General features: G+C 35.9%; 1 protein-coding gene across 1 annotated transcript in view; it reads right to left on the reverse strand.

The window, feature by feature from the left end:
* Positions 1-266: 266 nt before the first annotated feature.
* Positions 267-27,051, reverse strand: part of LOC140146672 (ileal sodium/bile acid cotransporter-like) — a 39,216-nt gene continuing 12,431 nt past the window's right edge. The window contains exons 2-4 of the mRNA XM_072168541.1: positions 10,039-10,119; positions 8,424-8,531; positions 267-1,848 (exon numbers count right to left, since the gene is read on the reverse strand). Of these exons, the coding sequence (XP_072024642.1) occupies positions 343-1,848; positions 8,424-8,477 (1,560 nt within the window). The 5' untranslated portion in view covers positions 8,478-8,531; positions 10,039-10,119 and the 3' untranslated portion in view covers positions 267-342. The remainder of the gene's footprint in view (positions 1,849-8,423; positions 8,532-10,038; positions 10,120-27,051) is intronic.

Below are 27,051 nucleotides of genomic sequence, written 5' to 3' on the forward strand. Positions count from 1 at the left end.
CAGTTTAAAATAATTAATAACCTTAACATCATCTGATCATGCCAAGTGGCTCGATCGCGTTTGCATCCGAGCGCGTGCCTTTAACTGTAGAAACAATATAATAGCGAATGAACGCTTAGGAACATTTTGGCAAACACTTCGGGCCTGTGTGTTGAGGTTAGTGGAGTGGCAAAAAATGCCTAGCGTGTAGATGAGTACCAATTTTGCCTCGCGTATCATGCCAAAGTCAAAGGCCTTTGCCCGTACAATGTCTTCATGCCAAAAAAAAACCCTTATATAACCTTGATATTAAACAACCCCTTATCATGCTTACTATTTATACATGGCCAGCGACTTATGTCTCTAAGTAGTATAGTTAGGGTTTGTTACCCCTCCGTCCTCCTTCTCAACCTCCATGTCGATATTATTTCCAGTTTTTGCCTGTCCATTTCTCTGTACGCCCTGCAGTTCAACGTTGTCATCTGCGTCCGCGTGCCGCTCTCTATATCTGTCTTTGCATTTGATGACAATGGTGTAGATGAACGCAGCGAACAGACCTTCTAGAGCAGTAAGAACAGCTACGAGAAGGGGTAAGATTCCGATGAGATCCGATTCAGGCTTGGGGTAGAACAGATTCGCCATCGTCTTAGCGAGTAACGCGTTCTGGCAAGCGGTCTCGAAGGCAATTGTGGTTGAGGCTCTATAATTTTGATTTAGAATACGCGCAAAAGCAAGCCCGAAAAATGCTCCGACAAATGGCAATAAAAGCGATGTTATCCAGCCATTGACTTCCACAAAAAATATGTAAATCTGGGTAGGTATTCCTAACCCAACAGCGATTAGGACTAAGATGGTTGCAAATGGTTTCATCAGCTTATCAGCGCGATTCTCAAGCTTTGGCCATTTGTAGGCTAGGCCAACACCTACTCCTAGTGGTATAACAAGCAGCAATAATTGTACGACGAGCTCGACGTAAGGCGTTTGCAAATTCTTGTCAACACCGAGGATTGTATCGACATATATGAATAGGTTGAGCGGCATCATGGCCATTGCAATTACGGTAGAAAACGCAGTCATTGTTAGACTTAAGACAAAGTCACAGTCAAGAAGAACGGTAAGAACATTGCTGATCCATCCTCCGGGGCACGTTCCTACTAGAATAAGGCCGACAGAGAGCTCTGATGACAGATTAAACATTTTAGCGATCCCATATGCTAAAGCAGGCATAATAAGGAACTGACAGATCATTCCAATAATGACACCAGTGGGTGGTTTCAGTTTGCTTTTTATAACGTCTATATTCATCTTACATCCCATTGTTACGTAAGAAATGATCAACCAAATAATGAATATATAAGTTGCGACAGTATTTAGGCGCCCTTGTCCAACATGGCAGGCTACTTCAGTCCTACCAATTTCCATAGACTCATCACTACCCGGTGGTGTATACACCACCACTAAGTCTGCACTACCTGGATAACGACCGCCAAGGACCACTATTAAATCATGAGGGAATCTGGTCGCACTTGTGATATTAAATGATGTCGGCAATTGTGCTGGTAACACTAGCGCTTTTGGATTTGTCACATTCCATGATACCATGCCGCCGATCTCACCAGAATTAATGGTTAAGTTTCGCACCAGTTTTCCCCGCCAGAACACAATATGTTCGTCGAATCCTGCGCCATATGTATAGTTGAAGTCGCCTGATTCGAAAGATCCGGTTTCCATTTCTGGTGACGACGATCCCTCGGTTATCTTTAGCGTAGACGAAGGGTCTGCTTGAGTTGTCAGATTCGCCAACTCAGTCACCGTTGTCATTGTTATTATAGGTTCGTCTGTCACGTTTGTCATTGCTTGTGAAGATACCTGAAAAATGTAACAAAAATGATAAACATAATAAACATAGACAGCAGGATTGAAGATGGATATCATGCAGTTAATGTTAACTACATGTATGCACACAACACAGGGGCACTCACATAGGTAATTGACCCGTACTAGTAGCGCTGTGCTGTGGGTATAAGAGATGAACTAGTTAGCGTCAAATATCAAAAAGTATAAAAGCTCTGATTTTAGTACTTGATCTATGTTTTAATTACTTACTCTTTTCAAAATATCTGAATTTTTAATCCGGTACAAGCTTTAATAACGGGAGACCATACATTTGTATGAGAAGGAAATCTACCATCTTATCCAAACTCCCGTGTTAATCCAATGCACATTTTGCTTCACCGGGCCGCCCTGATTTGGTCGCGTTTGGAAGAGGAGTGCCACCAAACCGTAATAGGTACAAATTTAGTACTTTCTGTCAATCAAGTATGGTTTATTTTCTACTTGTCAATCTTTAAATTATTAGCATAGTCCTTATAATAACGGTGGAGTGCCTTGACGAGTGAATGATAGCAAACCAGTGAAAAATCCCCAAAACTCAGTCCGTGGAGCTCCGCCCGTACATGTCAGTAGCGTCATTATCGATTGGATTAGTCGACCGTAGCGGACAATTCGATCGCTCATTGGTTAATATTATCACGTGGTAAGAAATGTGCATTGGACAATCGATTACTATAATGGTTTAGTACTGCATATTTCGGTTTAATCTTCACTAAGCGTGTTTATGGCTGAAAAGGTCACGGTGAATTTGCCGTGGACAAAACTGCACTATGGGTCATTTGTTGTGTCGGAAGCGGCGGTCAACCCCCGGTAGAGTGTCATCCCTAAGAAGGACGATGGTTAAATACATGGTGTATGACGTAGTAATATTAATATTAACATTAATGAAACCATTTCTTCATAAGAGGAGTTGATCACACGAGACCCCCCCCCCTTATTGTTCTACTATGAAAACCATAGTACCAATGTATACAGCTATGTGTCTTCACTATAATACAGTCATAATAAAATAAGAACAAACATTTCGCACATGATGTCGACATGACGTCAAAATGTGGGCTAGTTGAAAGATTCTGATGAAGTTAGGGAGGATCGGAAGGATTGAGCTGAAGAAAAAGATATCACTAGGATATCAAACACGCTCATCATTCGGAACACAGTTCTTTAACCTCCGTACATGAAGGTTATTGAACTGTGACAAATGCGATGAGATGATTTGCCTCATGGTGTTTTCACACTATTAAACCTCAAGTTTGAAGCCCTGGTTTAAAGTCGATTGTTGTGCAATATCATGATATGGCTTTGGGATCTTTTAGATTAAGGCAGTGTCGTACCGGGGCCACCGAGCCCCGGGATCTACGCCTATGGAGCCAAAGGGGAAAGGGTGGGGGCAAACATTTCAAATTTTTTTGCTAATCGTTACTAACATGACTTTACCGGGACAAGTGTACGCTGCGAAAATGTGCAAATTTGCGCTATGTTGAGTCAACATTGGAACACTATTGTGGTATAAAACTGGGCCAAAGGAAGTTGCACATCTCCTGGTCAACTTGGTCCTGGTATTTTGAGCCAGAAGGACAACACCACCACCACCACCGTCGGTACATCTCTGGACTAGCGTGTACTTGAGATGTTGCGAATTCTTACTCGATATACGCCTGGGTAAGAGTGTTTTAATTTCTGATTTGGAACTCTCTTTTTGTCGTGACTATTGGCAATGATTTCTTTTGAAGTTAAGTAAACAATAACACGCAATCACCCGTTCATGTAAAACATGTATACACGACACACATTGTGTGCGGACTCCCATGGGAGAAGGGGTACTTATGTACGGTGTGTTGGATGTATTTATGCGTTTGCCTTCCTTTACTTCCGAGGATCTTGTTAGGACCTAGACATACGGCGATCCCATGAAGGCGCTAAATCTGACAATATCAACAATAGCGCAAAGGAGCACAAGTTGATGTGAAAGCGTGATTATTGCCATATAAGAGCACAGAATAGCCAAAATAGCATAATGTGGTACGAATATGATGAGTAGTAGGTAAATAGCAATAGTAGTACAAAGTAGCATAAGTTAATGTGAAAGTGTGATTCTTCTGACAATAGCAACAACAGCACAAAAGGGCACAAGTTAATGTGAAAGCGTGATTTTTGCCATAAGAGCTCAGAATAGCCAAAATAGCATAATGTAATAATAATAATAATAATAATAATAATAATGATTTGATATAGCGCCGGTATCCACCTTTCGACGCTCAATGGCGCTTGACACAACAAGTTCAAAAGAACAGAGAAAAGTATATCAACATGGTGACGCAGTTCATAAGAAAAACAGTCAAATACTAAAAGAGTCACTCTTTGAATGCCTCATTGTATAGATGGGTCTTAAGTCCAGATTTGAAAGTTGTGATATTGTCACATGTTCTTAGTGCTACAGGCAGTGTGTTCCATAGTTTAGGTGCACCAACTTCGAAGGATCTATCTCCCCATAGAGTTCTTGTGCGAAGCTCCAGGCCCATTCTCCGATAAAGTGTTCAAGTTTGGTCTCAGGAATGACAAAATGCCAACCACGAAGCATTCATGAAAATCATTCAGAATCGTAAACTTTAATAGTTTCAGAACACAAAATAATGAATGGGCGATTTTTCAACAATACTTCATTTTAGAACAATATTACTTCTACGTATTTTGGGGTAACGTATCTGTTGTAACGTATCTGTGAAGCCCTTTCCTACCTTTGTCTTAATCGTGTAAGTGAATAAATTTATCAACTTGATACCCATACATGACCTGTCATCACCCAATGTACTAACGTCTGGTGTGGTATTTGGCTTAATTTATCACCGCGTATTTTCACAGGGGAGTAGTATGTAGGTAACGTATCTGTGACAACACATATGAGAACATCCATCACATATGAGAACATTCATCTAGCCAATTATTTTCACAGATTGTTATCCATTAGAAATATGGTAACGTATCTGTGAACAATATTGGCGACATAGTCTCAAAGACCTGTTGGAAAAATTTAATAACCTGTGTTGTGATGTTTTATACTTTATAATTAGGGCATAATACCAGCACACGTTTAGCGAGTAGGGACACATAATACGGAACGCACCTTGGCTGGCGACATGGAGAAAAGTAATGGATATGCATAATCAACTTTATTGTTTTATACTTTCTAGACATGTTACAACCGCTAGCCCCACACATTTTAGAAGGCAACACATAAGTATAAGTTATATTAATAAAAGTTATTTCTTTCTGATGAAACAAGTCTGAATACGACTTGAAACTGTGGGCGACACAGATTTGGCATTTTGAACACTTTATCGGAGAATGAGCCTCCAGCAGGCGTCCATTGTCCGTTGATCTCAATCCAGCTTTATCCGGAGTGAAAGCATCAACTAGATCACTAAAGTAGCGCGAATATGATGAGTAGTAGGTAAATAGCAATAGCAGCACAAAGGAGCATAAGTTAATGTGAAAGTATGATTCTTCTGACTATAACAACAATAGCACAAAGGAGCACAAGTTAATGTGAAAGCGTGATTCTTGCCATAAAGAGCACAGAATAGCCAGAGTAGCATAATGTAACGCAGATATGATCTACATGTACCTCAAGCATGTGCTATTCACGCGATGTTGTGTTTTTGTACATTACCTACCGTACCTCAAGCTTGTGTTATTCCCGCGATTTTGCGTTTTTGTACATCACCTACCGTACTTCAAGCTTATGCTATTCACGCGATTTTATTCTTCTCGCTGATTCCATCACCTACCTCAATCATGTGCTATTCAGGCGATTTTGCTTATGGAAAAATAGCATAATCGCGCGAATAGCGTACCACGCTAAGCCGTTTTAATGTTGTAGAAAAATTGTAAGTTAGAAAAATATATGCGTTAATAGCACAAATAGCAATTCTTTAAAATCGCGGTGCGATTATTGCGTTTATACATACAAAGTAATGGCAGAAACACGCTATCGCAAGACATGTTGATAAGAGTGCTATTTATTGCTTTTGTCAGTTATAGCGCCTTTCTCGGCGATCCTCGGGAAAAATCAAAACACGTGGTCATACTATCCCCTATTACCCGATATATAACGTCCTCTGACTGTTAACGTCGTGAGGACGTGTTCAGTAATACCGATCTTTTAAGAATTTGGCAATACATGATTTTGCAGAGGATTTTGGACTTTTATATTTGTCATTATCATGTCCTCAAAATATACGTAATACAAAAGGGAATGTGTGGATGAGGGTGCGCGTTTATGTAATTGTATCGTAATCGAGGAAACACGCACAAACCCCCACCATCCAACTGGTGATTTAAATTATCAGTATTATTGGGGACAATGGGTTGTAAATAACCCAACTATGCAGTATGCACTATTGCTTGTTTGTCAGACAGTACAATAGTTTTCTATTCATGGATGGTTCCTGGGGTCAAACTAAAAATTCGTCAGGAACTAGGTCGTCTGAAAACGTGTCATGTCTGACCACGGCATATCCATAAAATAATAATGGTTATTTTGTCGCTAAATTAAAAATAATTGCAATATGCACTTGTTTACATCTCATGGTTCGTAGCGTCTCGAGTAGTTGAGCATTGTATGCAGTTTACAGCTCACTGCATTGTCGTCACCCCTTTTTGGGCATATTCTCTTGTGTGTCTACCAGTCAATAGCTATATATGTGTCGTCAGTTGGGACCACGGGGTTGGGGACCCACTTTGGTGACATGCTATTTTCACAGGGACATCAGTTTTGAGATAAGTGGTGTTGGCTGATAACATGTTATCATGGTTATGTACCAATTACAGGTTTGTACAAGTATACATTGCTGGAAAGCATAAAGAACACAGATTGCAATAATTATCATCAATTTGAAATCAATATTTAGGGTGTGCCAGAAACCATAGTAAAAGTTATCAGTGAAGATGTGGCTTTTAAAATACTTTTAATCTAAATCATCTTCAGACTTGAGCAAGTTTGATATACCGTAAAATTCCGTCTACAAGCATATATATGCCTCTAATCGAGGTTTTTTTGACACAAGAGACAAGAGGCAGACACTCTCAACAAAAACGTTATTTGGAGTTTGAACAACTATATTACTGATAAAGGCGGCTGTACAAACATGTATATTTGTAAGACCAATCTATTGCAATGTTTTTTAGAAGGGTATTGGCCTTTCATATCTTTCGTTAAAAAAACCTCGTTTAGAGGCATATATGCTTCTAGACGGAATTCTACGGTATTTCGTTATTCAGCCCAACTTGGTGTGTAACAGTAACCGAAAATCGAGAGTTGTTTATTAGATTAGATCTAGTAGGTTTTTACATGATAGTACCTACAATAGGACTATTTACCCAGCAAACACAAAACGTTTTCGACATCATTCGCAAAAGGTTATAAAAGGTTGTCAGAAAACGTTTAAATGTCGGGTTATATAAAGGGTACATTAAAGCCATATTATAACATTTGCTGTTGAGGACGCCCTCACTGATTTTTAAAAATTCATTTTTTACACGATTATATTGTACTTTATTAAACCAATATACCCTGCAAAAATCAAGACTCTAGGTGCTGTAGTTTTGTCAAAATCCGAGATTTTGAATAAAGCGCCGGAACCGGCGTCTTATTATTACGATGGAATTATTAGTCGAACGCATACACGATGTTCATAACACACAGTACGTACACGGCGTATGGGACGGTGATCTACACAACAAAGGGTCGTACCATAACATGACCGAAGGAGTGGTACGTATTGGCGACATACGCGCTGGTAGTAAATTCCAATTTTCTTTGCTTTGCCGTAGTTGTTCGGCTCAAAAATAAAGGGGATATATCTGACAGTAAAACTAACATTTTATGTCAAAGAATTGCTAATCTATTTTGTATGATAATGTTATAATATTGCTTTAATGGTATAAAACGTCTTCATAACATTAAATAACATTTGTTGGTAATTTACTGCACAGCAAACACAAATGTTTTACAGAAAACATTTCAATGTCGGGTCACATAAAGGGTATAAAAACGTTTTAATAACATTCCAAAAACATTTTTGAAAACTTGGTACAAATCATTCTAAACAGAATGCTATTTTAGGGTTGAAAAAATATTTTGAAAAAAATGTTTGCCCAAAATATTTACAAAAACGTTTTTGAAATGTTTTCACGACCTTTATATAACCCGACATTTAAATGTTGTTAAAACGTTTTGTAAAAAACATTTTAAGAACATTTCTGTGTTTGCTGTGTGCTAATATTTTAACATAATGTTAATGTAAGTGTTGACAAAATATTTGGCTAAAAATGTTTGCAAAAATAGTTTTCAATGACATTTCGAAAACATTTTAAAAATATTGTTGGAGTGTGTTTTTATACAAAACGTCATGGCCTTTATATAACCCGACATTTTAATGTTATTAAAACGTTTTTACCTAAACCAAAACCCAAAATATAACTTATTTAAAACGTTGTAAAAACGTTTTTGTGTTTGCTGGGTACATTTTATAAACCACTACCACTCTTACCATGTATGTTGTAGCCATATAAGCCAGTATTAACGTGAGGCATATTTTCGCCATAGTGACTGTTCGATTCAGGTACTGATATATTGATATGTAATTAATGCAGTCTGTCTGTAAATAGTGAGAAAAACAAGAATATTAATAGATAGCAAAGAATATTAATGTTATACTAAGATTGGTATTGTGTAATGTCGTTATGATGCCTTACTTACATGGTTGGACATTTAGTATACAAACTCTAAGAGACAGCTGCTCAATACAATTCCCATATTTTTCCCGTGACCCAAATTTGCAATTGTAATGCTAAAATGGGTCGTTAAAGAGTATTTTTTTTCAGGAAATCTCGCGACCCCTTTTGGAAGAGGCCCCGACCCCCACGGGTAGCGACCCACAGTTTGGAAACTGCTGAATTAGTACCTGCCCTATTATTATAAATTAGAACACCTAGTGTTATCATGGAACCATATTGAAAGGTTCCCTCAAACCCCACGGAACATGTTATGACAACATATTCAGTTCAAGATTTGTTTCCATGTGAATGTGTCAAGCGGTATACTTGTTGAGCTAACTCCCTTTGCTTTCCTTCGGATAAACAAAAACAACATTTTTAAAAGTTTCTCACATGGTCCGCCCAAAACACATTCACGATGTTCCCCCAACACAATATGTTGTCCTAACCTGGGAAGGGTCGATCACAGTATAGCACTCCCGCACAGACATGCTAAGAGAGTATTTATCTAGTTCAAAAGTTCTTAACCTGCCCAAGATCATCTTGATCTCTCCAAGATTATCTTGACTTCACCAATATTATCTTGACCTAACCAAGATTATCTTGACCTAACCAATAATATCTTGACCTAACCAAGATTATCTTGACTTAGCCAGGATTATCTTGATCTGACTAAGATTAGCTTGACCTGACCAGGATTGTCTTGACCTGACCAAGATTATCATGACCTGACCAATATTATCTTGACCTGTCCAAAATTATCTTGACCTGACCAATATTATCTTGACCTAACCAATATTATCTTGACCTAACCAAGATTATCATGCCCTGACCAAGATTATCTTGACTTGACCAATATTATCTTGACCTGACCAAGATTATCTCGACCTGACCAAGATTATCTTGACTTGACCAATATTATATTGACCTGACCAAGATTATCTTGACCTAACCAAGATTAACTTGACCTGACCAAGATTATCTTGACCTGACCAAGTCCAAGATTATCTTGACCTGACCAAGATTATCTTGATCTGACCAAAATGATCTTGACCTGACCAAGAGTATCTTGACCTGACCAAGATTATCTTGACCTGACCAAGATTATCTTCATCTGACCAAGATTATCTTCACCTGACCAAGATTATTTTGACCTAACCAAGATTATCTTGACGTGACCAAGATTATCTTGACCTGACCAAGATTATCATAACCTGACCAATATTATCTTGACCTGTCCACATTAGTTGATATAATCGACAGTTGATCAGACTTTGAACAAAAGAAATACAATGGATATTAGACCAAGAAAAGATGGCTAGACTCGGGACAGACATGATGTTTTAACTCTCTGTCCTGTAACTTAATGTTTTTCGTGATATTACATACCTTATAAATCTACTTCTAGAAACGTCAGCTGTCTGGTGTTTTTAATTTCTGCTCATAATCAGCTTGAGAGCTCCTCCAGATCTGTAACAGATACGCAGAATAATGAAAATGATAATATGCAATCAATGAATCTATTGTTTTTGCTTTCATTCATAATCATTTAAATGGAGGTCACTTCAAATAATCCACAAGTCACCTCTGGCTTAGGAATGCTCTGTCTATTCCTAAGCTATTTGGTGTGTAGATTATTTGCAGAATCCTTCACTTGAGATGAGTCGGGTATTTGAAGAGCTTTGTTGCAAAACCCCTTACATCCACTTTTTGAGAAAAACAGCTTTTTTTAATTCTGCAACTATTGCTGGTTCGATTTGATTCAATTTGGGTTTGGATAAAGTGTTGATGAATAGAAACTAAAAGAATAGGTTTGGTACAATTTTGAAGCCTTCATTTTTATTTTATTATATCTTTTATATCGCGCCTATTGTGGATGTAAGGGCTTTTGCAACAAAACAAATTTACCCCTTTACTAGAAATCACCTTTGCAATCATATTTGAGCCCATTTGTTTGCACTACTTTATGTAACTTGACTAATACTTTCAAAATCAAAAAGAAAAATTGAAATATCTCATTTACTTTTTTAATTATGAATTTTTAATTAAATTCGGGAAAATGGCATTTTTTAAGTATTTCCGAAGCTACACCTTTTGTTAATTAAAATGATTTTTTCAAAAATAGTGACCCAAAAACAGTTCCCTTTGGTTTTAATAGGTAAAGAACATTCCATGCTACTAGTATACAACAAAAAATTAAAACAAAACAATTCTATATTCATTTTATGTTCAGATTTCCGGAAATTCCCTAAGATTTTCCAAACGGGAAATATACCATATCTCCGGAAGGGAAAGTGGTATGAAGGTCAAACAAGCACCAAAATGTGTATTTTTACCCACACTATAATGTCATGTCAATAACTCAATTTCAGCCAAAAGTGGATGTAAGGGGTTTTGAAACAAAGCTCTTCATTTCTTCCTCGCATTCCTAGCTAGTATCTATTATGTAAAATGATACACAATAACGGCCGACAAGTACATCTATTTGATATGGATGAATTCAAACCTAATCACTGCTTTAAGGTTAGCAACTATTTTAAACTGTTGCGATTTGGTAGGTCACAGCATCTTGCGAATGGTAGTGATCTTAGACAAATATTTCATTGATCATTTAATAGCGAGTGTGTAGAAGAATTTTTTTTTAAATATCACAGATATACTTTTTTAGATCCTGTGTTCTTGAGGTATGTTGTAAAGACAAGCATGATTTGTAGAATGAAATTTTACAAAACATCAAAGTACTATTTTTCAATAATATATATATTGATTTAGATAATGAAAATCTATTTTGTTTGGCTGCTTCGACAAGCAATGCATCGTGTACCCTTAAGGTTACTGTGATTATTTTATTCTACTGTAGTTTACGGAACCATCCAGATCCAGGTCTAGTCCTGACCAACGCAACCCGTTGCAACTCTGTAAAAGCATTTTTCTACCGGCATTCACATGTTGTGTTATGACAAGAGTGTTCCGATACTCGAACTAGTCCGTATTTTTAGGAGCAATTGACCACGAGTAGAAATGCAAAGCGCTGGACAAATACACGTGCCTATGTTTGGCCGGCTGTTGGTGCCTCCGGGCGGTTCACATTTACTTTTATTTTAGATGTTGTTATAGGCCGTATCAAGGAGAAGAATATCACCAAAATAATCAACATCCAATCTTTCGGAAACCTACCTAGAACATGTAGAGTAAAAAATCCCGTAGAAAACGTGTCTTGCCCAACTGCGCTTTATCTCCTGATATAAGTTTAAGCAGTGCCTATCGACAATGTGTAGACTCAGAAGAGACTAAAATGCTAATTTCTTTCAAACCACTATAGTGTCCACAGTACAACTAATAAGTACAACATATGTAGCTTTGTAGATACAATTCGCTCCGAGACCTATAACGTTGTGAAATGTACACCCCCGTGTCCCATGGAAGCCAACACCGCTTTAGCCGAAGTTTCAAAGCCACAGAAAATATACAAAAACATGCCAGATGATCGTGGATGCAGAACGATATAGTCAGTAAACTATTGGTAGTCGAAAATCACACGATCGTAAACTTATTGTTTGCTATTTACTAAACGTGATGTTGGCGAGATTTCAAGAGCATATAGCGTGAAATTTGTTAATATTTTTGGATTGTGGAACTGTTAAAATTCGTAATGACCTCAATATTTGTGCCCTTTTTCATGGTATCAAAGTTAAGGCCTATCGTGCCATATCGCGAACATGGTAAATATGGTTCAAGCGTAGAGTTTCTTACAGTAATCATGGTATTTTATGTTTGAACACGTATTTTTAACTGTTCAAACACAATATAAATGGCATCATTAAGTTTAGAATACATAAACATAAGATTGAATCTAGCACTGATCTTCAAAGAATCTAAATCACTGGTAAAATCTGCAAGCTAACTTTAAAGGGGGGATACAAAGACAAACTACTGACAGCTGACACCCCCGAAGTGGATGACCCGATTGACTATCATCCTGTGGCACATTTCACAATAAATTTGAATTTTGGTGTGAAAAAAAGCACAGTTTAATGAATCCTCCCCGCTCCCTTATTCAATGTTGTATATACCAAACGCCTCATTTTTTTAATGTGCTACACGTTTGCTCCAACATTGGTTGGTGAGGTGGGAGAGGACTGGATATATGGTGAAATTCATATAAACGGTTTCATTGAGCCGGGCGCGATACGTGAACAAGTGTCTCTGATTATCTTTGGCATTTGATTGTACTGTCGCATACTGTATATAAAATTGATTTTTTTTTTGTAACCTGACAAGGTTCTTTATAGAACCAATAAGGGTTCTAAAGATCCATTGGAGAACCTGAAATGGCTCCTTGAAGTACGTCGAAAGGACCCCCGCAGCGAAGAATCCTTTTCGCATTTTTTACTAAGAGTGTATGTTAGCACATCACACTCTGTATCAATACATCAGTATTATGATTGCCAAAATACTCATAACTCAATATTTTCTTCACACCGTTTTGGAGTCATATTTATTATCAGCAACTATTCTTAAAGTTATGCATGAAATAATTCTTAATTTGGCTAAAAGTGACATATAATCCCAGTTTTAACATTGTGCAATGTCCCCAGCGTATGTTCTTATAGACATTGATCGCCCATGCTTAGCTCTCGCAGCTTCCCTATCTAATGTCGAATAGTTTAATGCAAAACATCAAGAAGTCGATCTATTTCAGGGCAAATATGAAACATTATAATCTTTATCCGCTGCGTTGTGTTTTTTTAAAGACAGTTCTTGCTTCTTCTAATACCTAAACCGCAAGAACAAGTTACACAAACGTTGAATGCGATTGTTTGTTTTAAGGGTAGAGTATAGATATTCATAAAAATAACGCATTGATGTTTTGCACAAGTTCATTCTACAAATCATATACTTTGAAAACTTGCTTGATTTATTGTTGTTTAGTTATGTACATTTTACAAAAACGTTGTTGTTTCAGCCCTTTTTACAACATAACTTAAGAACCACAGGACCTACAAAAGTATATCTGTGATATTTGAATTCTTCTACACACTCGCTATGAAATGCATATTTTGCCAAAGCTCACTACCATTCGCAAGATGATGTGAACTACCAAATCGCAACAGTTTAAAATAGTTACTAACCTTGATATCAATACATTGACCTTAAGGAAATGGAGTCAATAAAGCTAAAACATCTTGCCATGTTTGGGTTAAGGCTACTTATATATCAAAACGAAAGTCAAGACGAAATATTAACATTGTCACCATGTTAAAGTTATTTTTATCGTCAGCATTACTCAGCAACTATTCAAATTTGGCTAAATCAACACAGTCATTCTGACAACGGCGTTTCACATTACAGTTTCAACATTGTGTAAATGCCTAGCATATATTTTATGTTTGTAGCATGTGATGCACAACACCCAAAACTCATTATATTCCAGCATTATCTTCATCCCCTGCGTTGTCTTTTTTAAAGACAATTTTTGTTGCTTCTTATATCTAACATGTCTAAACCATTTGAACAATAAATAAACAAAATTTTTGTTTGTTTGTTTCACCCTCTTTGTTTGCTTAGCAAGTTGGTTGCGGCGGCCACACGCTTGTGTCCCGATACAATACATTTAACATTTCATAGCGAGTGTGTATAAGAATTCAAATATCACAGATATACTTTTGTAGGTCCTGTGGTTCTTAAGTTATGTATACGCGACAATAAACAGTAAAAATGTGGTGCTGATTGCAGATAATACCTGCAACAACGGTGTATGTCATAAAAGTAAATCTTTAGTGAAATAATCATCATTTCCAGTAATTCAACTCATGACTCTCTATGCTAACATTTAAAAAATTAAACCTTAAAACCTAAAAACCCATTATGTAGTCATTCACCCATAAACTTGACTGACGAAGGTCAGTGGGTAAAAGGTTTTTCATAGACATGACATAGAGCAAAACAATCGCATACCAATAATATATCAATTCAACATGATCGATTTTGTTTGGAAGTTGTCATTAATTTCGCTTTGGAGCGAGACGCAGAGCTAGGGATAAACAGATTTATAAACAGAACCAAAATTTATAGCACTCATGCTCATTTGACATGCTTGATGTATAACCTCTGCTGTACTTACATTTTACACTTTTAGAAATAAACATGACAAAGGTTCGACCTAGAAACCTTTCAATCCTGTATACTGAACCAAAAGAGTTATAAAAAAAGATTCTTTAAGCACTAACTTTGTGTGTTTTACAGTACCATTTTGGGATATTTAACATGCTTAAGAACTCTGGTAATAACGTTTGCGCAGTATTTTTGTGGGACATGAGAGCACTTTAGACATATCGAATTACATTAGGGGGTACGCCAAGGCTGTGTGCTATCACCACTGCTCTTCTTGATTTATATAGACCAGATCGCCAAGGAAGCAATTCCAACTAGTCAGCTGTCTTTGGAGATGACCAGAGACTCATCCACACAGACTTCAAAACCATACTAACAAGCTAAATGCAGCATGTGAGAAATATGGCATGAAAGTCAGCATAGCCAAAGCAGAGACTCTGGTGGTTAGCCGATTACCCAAGGATACTGACATTACCATTGGGCTATTCCAAAACAAAATAGATACACACACGTAATCCTATAGAAAAGTTCGTACTTCCGGACTTTTCGACCAGTTAATAAATAAGAAAAAATCCAGCAAAATGTAGTTCATTGTCGAAATTCCTAAATGTGAGGGGCTTATTTTGACATGTTTGACAATTCTGTGATTTTGTAAATGTTTTATTGCATTTCCAAGTTTTGTCCAGTAGCATTGGCAACTGGAATTCCAGTCATTTTCATGAAGCAACCCCGGAAATCCAGAAATTTCTTCTATTGAACATTTACTCCTCTACAGTGGGTGCGCGCTTATTTTCTGGAATAGCCCATTAACAACAGTAAGCTAAAATAGGCAAATGCTTTTAAGTACTTGGGAAGTATCTTCTTTGAGGATGGAAGTATCGTATCAATAGGGAAATAGAGGCACGAAGGCCAATGATATCATTTACCAACTATAGGCAAACTTCTTCCTCATCCTACAATACCGATGGATAACGATGGAAAACTTATGCCATATTTTTTACCTCACTCTAGCCTGGACTCTCAACAAAAGAACAACCCAAAAGCTCATCATCTATGAAATGAGATGCCTAAGAAGAGCGGCCAGCAAGTCAAGGATGGATTAAATCAGGAATGAGGATATCAGAAAGATTTTGGGCACCACATCAATCACAGAATATGTTGCAAAACAACAAGTTAGATGGTTCGGTCATCAAATGCGAATGGAACATAGCCAACCTGCAGTAAGAACTTATAACAGTAAAACAACAGGAACTGGGGCTAGTGGAAGACCAAGGAAGAGATGGGCAGATGGAGTTAAGGAAGTGCTCGCACGCAAGACATAGGATCACCAAGAGTGAAGCTACCCGACTCGGCCAGAAAAGAAGGTTAAATTTTCCCATGACGAAATCAAAGGCAAAAGCGGTATATACGTAAAAGTAAAATAAGTTAGTACGTAAAGCTGACAATGATCATTCTGTTCGTTTTTAGAGCTTAGACATCTTTTTGGTTCTTTTTAGAACCATTTAAAAGGATTCTGTATTATATGCATAATAATGAGCTTTATAGGATATGTGTTGTGGTTGAAACATCCGGCATGTTATAGTCTTTATGGTTTTATCAAAACAAATAGCAGAAATAGGATGATTTTTAGCATTTTAATTTTAAATGTTATATGTTATGTGACCACATATCGCGTTCTTTTATCTAAGCCTATTCATGATTGCGACCAGAGGTTCGCGACATAAACAGTAATTCACAGCAAATGTGGTGCTTGCTAAACCTGAAACAAATGTGCATGTCATAACATAAAATATCTTTACTGAAACAGTCATCATTGCCAGTAATAGGAATTCAAATCATGATCCTATAACACTAACGTATGTAAAAGTTAAAATTCAGTAAACCTAACAAACAAACAAAAAGAAAAGAAAAAAAAGAAAGAAAACATGTGAAGAAAAAACAATCTAGTCATTCACCCGAAGCTTGAATGACTAGGTCAGTGGGTAAAAGGTTTCCTAGAGCAAAATAATTGCATACCAATAATAATTCAACATGATCTATTTTATTAGCAAGTTGTCAATAATTTTATCACGCATGCGTGATTGCAGAGCTAGGGATGAACCACACTACAAAAAGAGCAGAGCAACAGTTTTACACTTGAACACTTTATGGCTACAATGAATGTATAAGGGTGTTAATTTATAAACACTCAAACGCATGCAAATATGAAGATGTAGGCCTATTAATGTTATTATTAACACAATATAGTGTTAAAAGCACACTTTTAACACTATCGTGTGTTAAAATATATCGTCTGATAATCTATGTTCACACACTTTACTGTTTAGCTAAATATTTAGTCATCTTTCTGATACAACATATTCTCACACATTAAATATTTATTGACCTTTGACATTATCTGACGAATAACAACCAAAGAATCCTATAAATTAATACGATTTCAATTACTTTTGCCAAAAATGCCACAATATGTCAACTTTTTACAACATTGTTCATTTGTTCTATCGACTAAATTGCAATTTGTTATGAAAATGCGAATAAAGAATACGTGAGCAAAAATGAAACATAACATAACGAATAAAACAATAAACACGATAAAGAGAAATACGGAAGACGAAAGACGTAAAAAGATGATGATAATGATGATGCATGACGATGATGATGATGATGGTAATGGCGATGATGATGATGATGATGATGATGATGATGATGATGATGATGCATAACAATGATGATGGTGATGATGATGATGCTGATAACGACGACGACGAGGATGATAATGATGATGACGACGACGACGATGATGATGATGATGGTAATGATGATAGTGCATAACGATGATGATGATGATAATGACGATGATGAAGATGATGATGATGATGATGATGATGAAGATGATGATGATGATAAAGATAATACTGATAACGATGATGATGATGATGATTGTTGGTGAGGATGATGATGATGATGATGATGATGATGATGATGATGATGATGCAACATAATGATGATGATCATCATCATCATCATCGTTATCATCATCGTCATCATCATCTTCATCATATGGCAATTACCAAGCATGTAAATTACAATAACATTTGTCTTACCTTTTTGCGAATAGATGACCTATGCCAATGAAAAAGTTGATTAAAATTCATGATACTAGTCAATTATATAATACTTCTCAAAAGAAATTACGTAGATATTATTTAAAGTTATATGAGACGATCCCGAATCAGTTTCCCACAAAAAATCGCTAAATTATTAAGGCACGTTATCAGAATCGCGTAAAATTGCCTTAAAATGGAATCCACCACTCTTGGAAATGCAAATATTTCCGCATAGCCATGTACACAGGCGAGTGATAGTGAACAAAGTTGCATATTATTGGTTTTAGTTTCTGTAATTAGGCCGTACAAACAAAGATTGTTTGTACGGTAATATAAAAAGGGGTAGGTAGGTAGGGATTTTTTTTAGGCCTTAGCGTGGTTAATCTGTGTTTCCGACAGAATTCAAATCCGTTTCCTTGAAGGTGAGTCGGAGGGGCGCATGACATATAAAGCTGGCACACAAGAGGAATGGTATTGGTTCAGGGGCGTAGACCGCTTTCTTGGTGTGTGTGTGGGGGGGGGGGGGGGGGTAAATTTTTTGGGGCACAGACGTAAAAAATTATTTTGTCCCGGTATTATCAATGCATGAGATACTTATACAGGCTACTGCCATCCCACTCGCCCTTATGTTGTTTTAGGCCAATTTTATTGAGACAGGCAATGATAATGATAATAACGTCATAATTATATATAGGCCCTATAGGACATACATGCCAAATCATATGTATAAGAAGAAAAAGTATTATCGTTTTCATTACAAAATATTTCTTATGAGAAACAAGGACCATTTCCTCATGCATGGCATGCCCATCCTTAGGCCAATAAAAATGTTTGTTTGCCATTAAGAGACAAAAATCGGAGGGTTGGTAGGTCTGTCTTCTGTTTTGTTTCTAATGGGCACTTTCACCATTTTCAAATAAATAAAGTAAAACCACATCTTACAGGGTACTATCCAGCACCATGGGTGTTTTAATATTGTGCAATTTGATAAAAGGTCCAAATTATTAGAAAGAATAATATTTAACAAAAGGAACGCACTTGCATGATTAGACCGTTCAAAATAACCCAAAAAGTTCACTTGTTTCATGAAAGTAAATTTAAATTGGAAAATGATCCACCTCGTGATAATTCCGCACCCGGGATTCCGCACCACCAATAATGACATGCTGAGATGTTTAGTTTCTAGTTCTTATTTTATCTATTCAAAAATAACAGTTATTTGTAATAACTGCCACCAGTTTTTCACAGTTAGAGCGAAGGCATCCAGAACTAGTTCATGAACGTTTTAATATCATGGTTAGAAAATTAATGACTGATCAGTTCCCTTTATAAGTTCCTTATATGTGCCCATCCACCACAAACTGGTCGTAAAGTCGGCATTTTCCATTTTGAGATACAATCAAAAACAGTATTGGATTTCTATGTAAAATGTAAAGGAATTTGACCTTTGGTGAACCATAACTTCACTTCTAGATGTCCAATGAAGCTGGTTGAGGTGTCATTGTAAAGCTGAAAATGCATTCTTTCAAAATCTGCAATAAACAGAAAATGATCTAGGGCCGACTTTACTGCCACTTTGTGGTGGATGGTCACATATAGCAAGTTCAACACCGGATAATAATACTACATATATCGCCAGCCAAATTCCAGGATATGAATAGCGAAACTTTCTCGGGAATTACAAAAAAGTTTCAATTTCACTTTTAATGTTACCATGGTTACGTTTATGATGTGCACATAAATTGATTGGTGATATGTGCTCCACCCTCCTTCGTTCAATGTCTTCCCATATCAACACGATGCTGTTAAAACTGTTAACTCAAACTGTTAACTCCAGTTTTCTTGATACACAGCTTTCAGATTTTAAAACAAAGCTACATCAACTTTTTTTAGTATTTCGTCCACGGCAAAATCCAATTACCAAAAGATGGTGTTTTGTTTACATAAAACACCATAAAAAGTATTAAACAAAGAAGAACTTCTAAATGACATACGTATGCACTCAGTAGGTATGCTAGGTGAATTCAAATTTGCCATCAAACTGCATCATTTTATATATCAAATTAAAGCCCTTGAGTAAACAAAGCCAAAACTGAAAACCTTTTTTCATAGCACTTTCCGTAGCAAAGTTACATCTTGTCAAAGACTGACTTTCATCAAAAAGATTCAGCTAGCAAAATTCCCCAAAACGGCATTTCGGGGGGTGTTTCTAGATCTTAGTCTCATGGCGATAGCAGGTTTTTTTAATGGAACTGCTATGAAAATCCCTCTATAATTCCATGTGCGACTTGATTATCACCACAAAAAATCATATATTTGGGTCAAGTGAAGTATAGAAAACATATTTATGTAGGTTTCCTTCACCGACCTATTCTCGAAAAAAATTCAAATTTCTATGTAAATATGCATTGTGTTTGGGCCCCGGTCTCGGCGAATTTCGCTGACTAGCAAATGTGTTAACTAAGGTTTGCCTGGGATACCTACACTCAGCGCGTTATGATTATTACGTATCAAAGGTCTCTATGCATGATTTCATTGTCAAGTTTTACTATGCCGAATTGTGTAAATGCATCACAATCATGTCTGTGTGGTGGCGATTTAAAAAGAAAATTGAATCAAATTGCTACTAAAAGTATTTTCTTGTGCTTCCAACCACTATCTGTATTCTACCTGGGGCGTACACACACCCCACCGTGGACCCCCACGCCCCTCCAGTCGATACACCTCTGTATCTTATTACTTTGTAGTTACCTGTACTAAACCATTAGGAAATGAATTTGGAGAAAATCTCCTGTTAATAAAATACTATGCTGAGCCACCAGCCTGGGTGGCTAACGCTCCAGTAATTTCAGATGATTGAGCTCAGTAAAGCACATCAAAGAATGTATTCCAATTCATGAAAACAAATAGATAATCAGCTTATCGGATTAAAAGCTTAGAGGAAAGGTCTTGCTGCTCGGCGAGTGTTTGTAATTATCAGAAGGTTTTCTCCAAATTCATTCTCTAATGACATGCTGAACAATCAATAATTGCTTTTCCATATACTCATTCCTAATGTTGTAGTTGATTATCATTATGCCTTCAAAAATGTTCTTATCACGCCAAAATAAATTCGTATGATCCGTATGACTGAATTATTTTTCGATCATTTCTCCTATTTTGGACATTTGAATAGGTGTTATTAATCAGGTTGATTACTTAACTATAATTGGACACAAACACCAGCTGAAGACTGATTCAGAGCTTTTACTGGTACTTGTAATAATTATGAAAATATTACAGGTTTGTTTTCGACAATTATTATTATATTTTTTTTTTCATTTTTGTAAAAGTGGTAGACAACATAGTAGATTGTGCCAATTTTGTCATATTGACAAGCGCTCAACCATAGAATTGAAAAGAATACTCTTACCCACCTATATGAACACGATGAAAGGCAATTGTATTTATTCAAAGTTTGAACTTTCCCCTACTGAGTAATAATATAATTAATAAAGAAGTAAACTGGACCATGGAATTCGATAACAAACAAACAGAGCAAGGTGTATCCTTTTTAAACGACAAGTTAAAGACCTTTTGCTAAACATGCTAAATAGGTTATAGCTGAAACAACTTTGCCATAGAAGCATTGTGTTCTCAGTAGCAACTATTTTAAGATGGTATTGGGCACATTTTCTAGAAATTAGGAAATGCTTTTGAGCATGTTCTATACAGATTGGGTAGGGTAAAGTGCACTGATCAATAAGCCTTTTGGTTGAAGCAAATCGGACATACGGTTTCCATAATACATCAAATTACATTTTCCTTGTATCTTGTTATTTTTATCAATAATCAATCTAGAGTGTAAAGGCTCATTTATAAATGTGTATTTTTTACCAATATTTTGCTAAAAGGCGATGCATAATTGTTCATGGTAGGCCTACTTTTATTTTGCATACCATTGCCCTGAAAGTTGGTCAGAGTGTTGCTAATATGTTCTAATGTATATAGTGAGACTGCCCCCTGATTTGCATACTAAGTTATTATATATATATTAGTTATTAATAACTACGTTATTAAGTTATAGTATTTTAGTTAAATTAATATTTGTGTGCAATATGGTGCTTTTCTGATCTAATACTTTTTTCCCTATCGATGCAATTTTTGATGTCTTTTAAAAGTTCTTAAAGTGTTTAATATTTTTAATGTTTATATGTATGTTCAAATTGTAATTTTACATGTAATTTGGCCGTTTGGCCACGATATGTGAAAAAATAAAATACCGATAATAATAATAATAAGTATTTGCATAATTAATGAGCCAATTTGCATAAATGCTAGTTAATCTTGCAAATTAGGGCGGCTAGCTCATTAGTTATGCATAAATTATTTGGAAGTCATTAGGAACGCTTTGACCAAGTTTGAAACCAATTTTCTATTTGATAAACATTTTATGAACATTTATGCATTGAATTTTAGATATTTCATATTAATGAGCACTTTCAAGTCATATTAGGTTAGCTCATTAACTGTATTGATTATCGATAAAGACAATACAATACAAAGAAATTTAAAATGTATGCATTTTGAAAACCTTATGTCCGATTAGCTTCAAACAAAAGACATATTGATCAGTGTTCTATGCCCTACTCAATAAATATGTTTAAAACATGAATAGAGCACTTCCAAATTGCCTCCAATACCACCTTAAACTGTTGGGATTTGGTAGTTTACAGCATCTTGCGAATGGTAGTGAGCTTTGGCAAAAATTACATTGATCATTTTATGATATTTTACCCTTATGTCCTTTTTTTGTCCTTTTTGGATAGATTGTACAGTTTAGGAGGATGTTAAACATGTTAAAAGTCACTAAAAAGCAACAACATTGGTGCGCCAATTGTTGCTTAGGTTCACTCATTATTTTTCTTAAGTTAATTCGTCTAGTAGGCCTACACGTCATGATATTTGCATTTTATTTTGAGCGCAGACTGATTCACAGAACACCATTTATTCCAAGTCAAAAGACAGTACCCAGCTATGTTATTTATTTACACATACAACGTTGTAACTTGGGATGATATTACAATTGGTAGAGATTCCCAGGTATAAATTCAACGCATGACATGCGCTTTTGTCAAAATGTAATGCAGTTGACCAAGTTCCTTCGTCTGGATTATAAAGAAGTTTGCACGCGATGACAGCATTGAACCACCAATAAGACTAAAAATAAACCAACACAATGACAGTGGAATATTTTAACTTTTGATCACAATGATTTTGAACTGAGCGATACAATTAGTTTACCTTTGCCCCACTGACACTCACTGTTTTTGAATGAAATTTGATTTAAAATGAATAAAAATCATAAATCAAAACATGCAGTGAAGTCAACGAAAGTTGCATGGCTTACCTTGTTTGTCCTTTCGTATGCAAAATGGTTCAACACTCTTACAAAAATGTTCAAAAAGGGCATTTCTTGTCCTCTCAGGAGGACCATTGATGGTACGTAAAAGGAATCACAAGAGAATCTATGGTCACTCTGAAGGACTTTTTTTGTTTTATTGGTTCTCTAAACAGGTGCAGAACCTGCAATAGTTCTGCAACCTTTTCATGGTTCATAATGTGCGAGTTCTCATAATATGAGCACAATTTCGAACCCTTTATTTTCCCAGAGTAAAACAATTAGTATAGTTATTATTTATTTACTTTTTTATTTATTTATTTTATTTTATTTATTTATTTATTTATTTATTTATTTATTTATTTATTTATTTATTTATTTATTATTTATTTATTTATTTATTTATTTATTTGTTTTTATTTATTTATTTATTTATTTATTTATTTATTTATTTATTTATTTATTTATTTATTTATTTATTTATTTACTTATTTACTTATTTATATAGCACATTATTATCAATTCATATATCGACTTATAAAAAATATTGACTAAACTTAGAATTTAATGTTCATTGTGATGTCTTCAATTCATCAACGCATTATCTAATTAATTGAAATGTCTTTTTTTCAACAGTCATGCATTATAATCTGAGACGCAATTATAATAGGCCAACTTTAGTGATGCTGTAAATTGTACAAAATTAGGCTCTTCCAGAAAAAAAAAATTCACACCCCTATAGAAGACTTTTGGATTTCCGGACTTTTTGTCCAGTCGTATAACTGTTGGAAATCCGGACTTTTAAAGTGTTCAAAGGCAATAAATCCGGACGAAACATGGTTCAAAATCAGGAATCCTCAATTTGAGAGCTCATCGTTAGGACATTTCCGTGATTTTTCCTTCATTTAATTGGATTTCTAAGCTTTGTCAAGTGACATTGCAACTGGACTTTCCTTAATTGAAAAATTTACCCTCTTTATATCATGTATGGGGTGTGGACTTATTTTCTGGAATAGCCCATTACGTAAACGCAATTTACATGTAGTTGATTTCAGATGGATATATAAATTGCCGAATGTTATACATTCTTGGAGGTATAAAATTTTGAATGCAAAAAAGGAACTTTGACCTAGATTTAAACAATGACAAGATAGGAAAAGACTGAAGGCCTGGCTTCTTCCCTAAAATAAAGGTTTAAAAAAAAGAAAGAAACAAGTGAAAATAATATATGTGACCCGGCAGCACAAACGAGCCGTAAATTCCCTAAATTGTATTCTGTGTTACGGTGTAAAATGTGTACGAAGGTCGTATTCATCGATAACTTGCTGGCCCGACACCCGTCTTATTTTGATAGTCAAAAACTAATCAATAATCCTATTGTTGAAGTGGATAATAAGCTTCTACCTTAGATGGTCGGCTATAGAACTTTTAATAGCTCTGGTCTTTGTTTGCTTTTGCTAAATCCTGTTCAAGTGGTGGATTACCAGGCATTGTATTTTGTACAGGTATGCATAACCAACAATTAACAATGAGAGAACTTTCTTAAACTTCGTTGACTTGGGGATGATTTGAAATGACCGCCAATTATGACTGTTTGATATATATTGCCAGCAATGTGGAAAAAGAGACACATGTAAAAACGTAAAAGCTATAATTTTGTTGAAGGAGCAAAGTTTAACAAACCATAACCCCGCTTCTGGATATCGTTTGAAGTCAAATGATATACCATTTTTAAGTTTATGATGTTTATTTTTAAACACGAAATAAAACAAAATTGACCGGGGACGAATTTACGGCTCATTCGCCGTGGACGGTCACATATTATCAATTGCAAATACATTGTTGCCGACAGCTTGTCATAATTATAAATATTTTGATATTATTATTTGGTCGTTAATTCATGATTTCCATGCGCCGTAAACACCCCCTGATAAATTTTGTGACTAATTTTGCATTTTTCTCTACACACTGGTAACAAATGTTATGTATATTATAGGGGCAAGGATTACTTCACGGAAATTTCAGTGATTCAAGACAAGTGGTTCATTATATATGTTAAGAAATGAGGTACATTCTAGCGGTACCTCTTTTCTTATCATAAATAACGTACCGCTTGTCTTGAGTCACTGAAATTACTGTATTATAGTAACTGGATTCCTTGCCCTTATAATAATATACATATACAGAAAAATGCAAAAATAGTCACAAATTTATCAAGGGGTGTAGTACCACCTTATTTTTTTTTTAAACTTGCATTTTTCCTAGACTTTAGCTGTTGTCCCGGGGGGGACTTCAATATGAAATGGATGTAGGTGTAGGGCTGGTACTTCCGCAGTAAAATGTAAAGAAATATGGGGTCATTGTGTGAGAGCATGATTTTTGGCATTCGGCGAGAGTAAAATGTTAAAAATATGGGGTCATTGGATGTCGAGAACATAACCTTTTTTAAAATGAAACCTTTGAGAGCCAAAACAGCGCCACAAAAACCTCGAACATCGGATTTCTAGTTCTAAATGGCTTCATAATTATTTCTTTGGTTTTTTTTTCAAAATAAGTAACAACATCAGCGATAAATGAAAGTTGCTGTTCAAACTGAACTTGTAAAGGTCTTTGTGTGACAGATCGTGACATCGACGCTGAAAAGGGGGGTCTTAACAGCCCTATGCGCGTCATCTCCAAAGTGGGAATACCCCCCCCCCGGGGCTGTTGTATAAAATTGTCGTGTGTGTCTAATATGTGTCAACTTGTTGCAATCTGACTTACATTGTGTTATATATACCCCGGGCTAAAAAAAAGTGCATGATCCCGTTAACAATACAATCGCCAAGACACATATTGTTGACTTGAACTTAACTGCTGCATATTATCCCGGGGGTCACTCCTATTGTGGCCTGTACACCATCCGCGATAATGAAAACGCGTAAAAAGGGTCGTTTTTCGTGGGTATGCACGATACGCGCGTATCGCGTTTAGGGTGTCAAAAACATGAAAAATTGGAAAAAAGGGTAGCAAAATTGCAATTTCTAAATACGCGGAAATGAAATTTAGGGTATGAAATTTGATGTTAGGAATGAAATCCCTGTTTAGGGTGTCGTTTTAGCCAAGGGTTAAATCCTTGTTTAGGGTGCTTTTCAAAAGTTGATTATCGCGGATGGTGTACAGGCCACAATGGGAGTGACACCCCCGGGCATATTATACATTTTAAAGGCCTGTAGCTACCCAAATACTATTGCTTGTAAGAGACATACCAATATCCGAACCCCAATCATTGAGCTATGTGTTTTAACTGTTTAAGCATGCTACGTTCAAGGTTTCCAATTCCAAGCAAACACAAAGTTGTAAAACGTGTAAATGTCGGGTTAAATAATTATATACAGGATGTAAAGGGTTTAAAACGTTTTAATAACATTCAAAACCATTTTTTGAAAACTGGTTGCAAAACAGTCTCACGTGATGATCTGTCGATTTTTTTGGTAAATTGTTTACAATAACATTATGACAACATTTCTTAGGATGCTGTTGCTGTGTTTTTCAATTAAACGTTTTAACGTTTTCACGACCTTTATGTTACCCGACTTTATGTAAAACGTTTTCAACAAATAGTACGCAAATAGTAGAGCAAATACAGGGTGTTCCTGAAAGAAGTGTATCATCGGAATTTTAATTGTTTGGGTATCTTAACGCCACAACCAAACATAACTAAATAACTGGTGTGGTTGAGGAATAAATCAGCTATTACATACTTTTGAATTTTGACAATAACCACACCGTTCTTAAAATATAAGAATTTTACGACAC

Source organism: Amphiura filiformis, chromosome 2 (genome assembly GCF_039555335.1).
Source record: "Amphiura filiformis chromosome 2, Afil_fr2py, whole genome shotgun sequence".
NCBI classification, from domain to species: Eukaryota; Metazoa; Echinodermata; class Ophiuroidea; order Amphilepidida; family Amphiuridae; genus Amphiura; species Amphiura filiformis.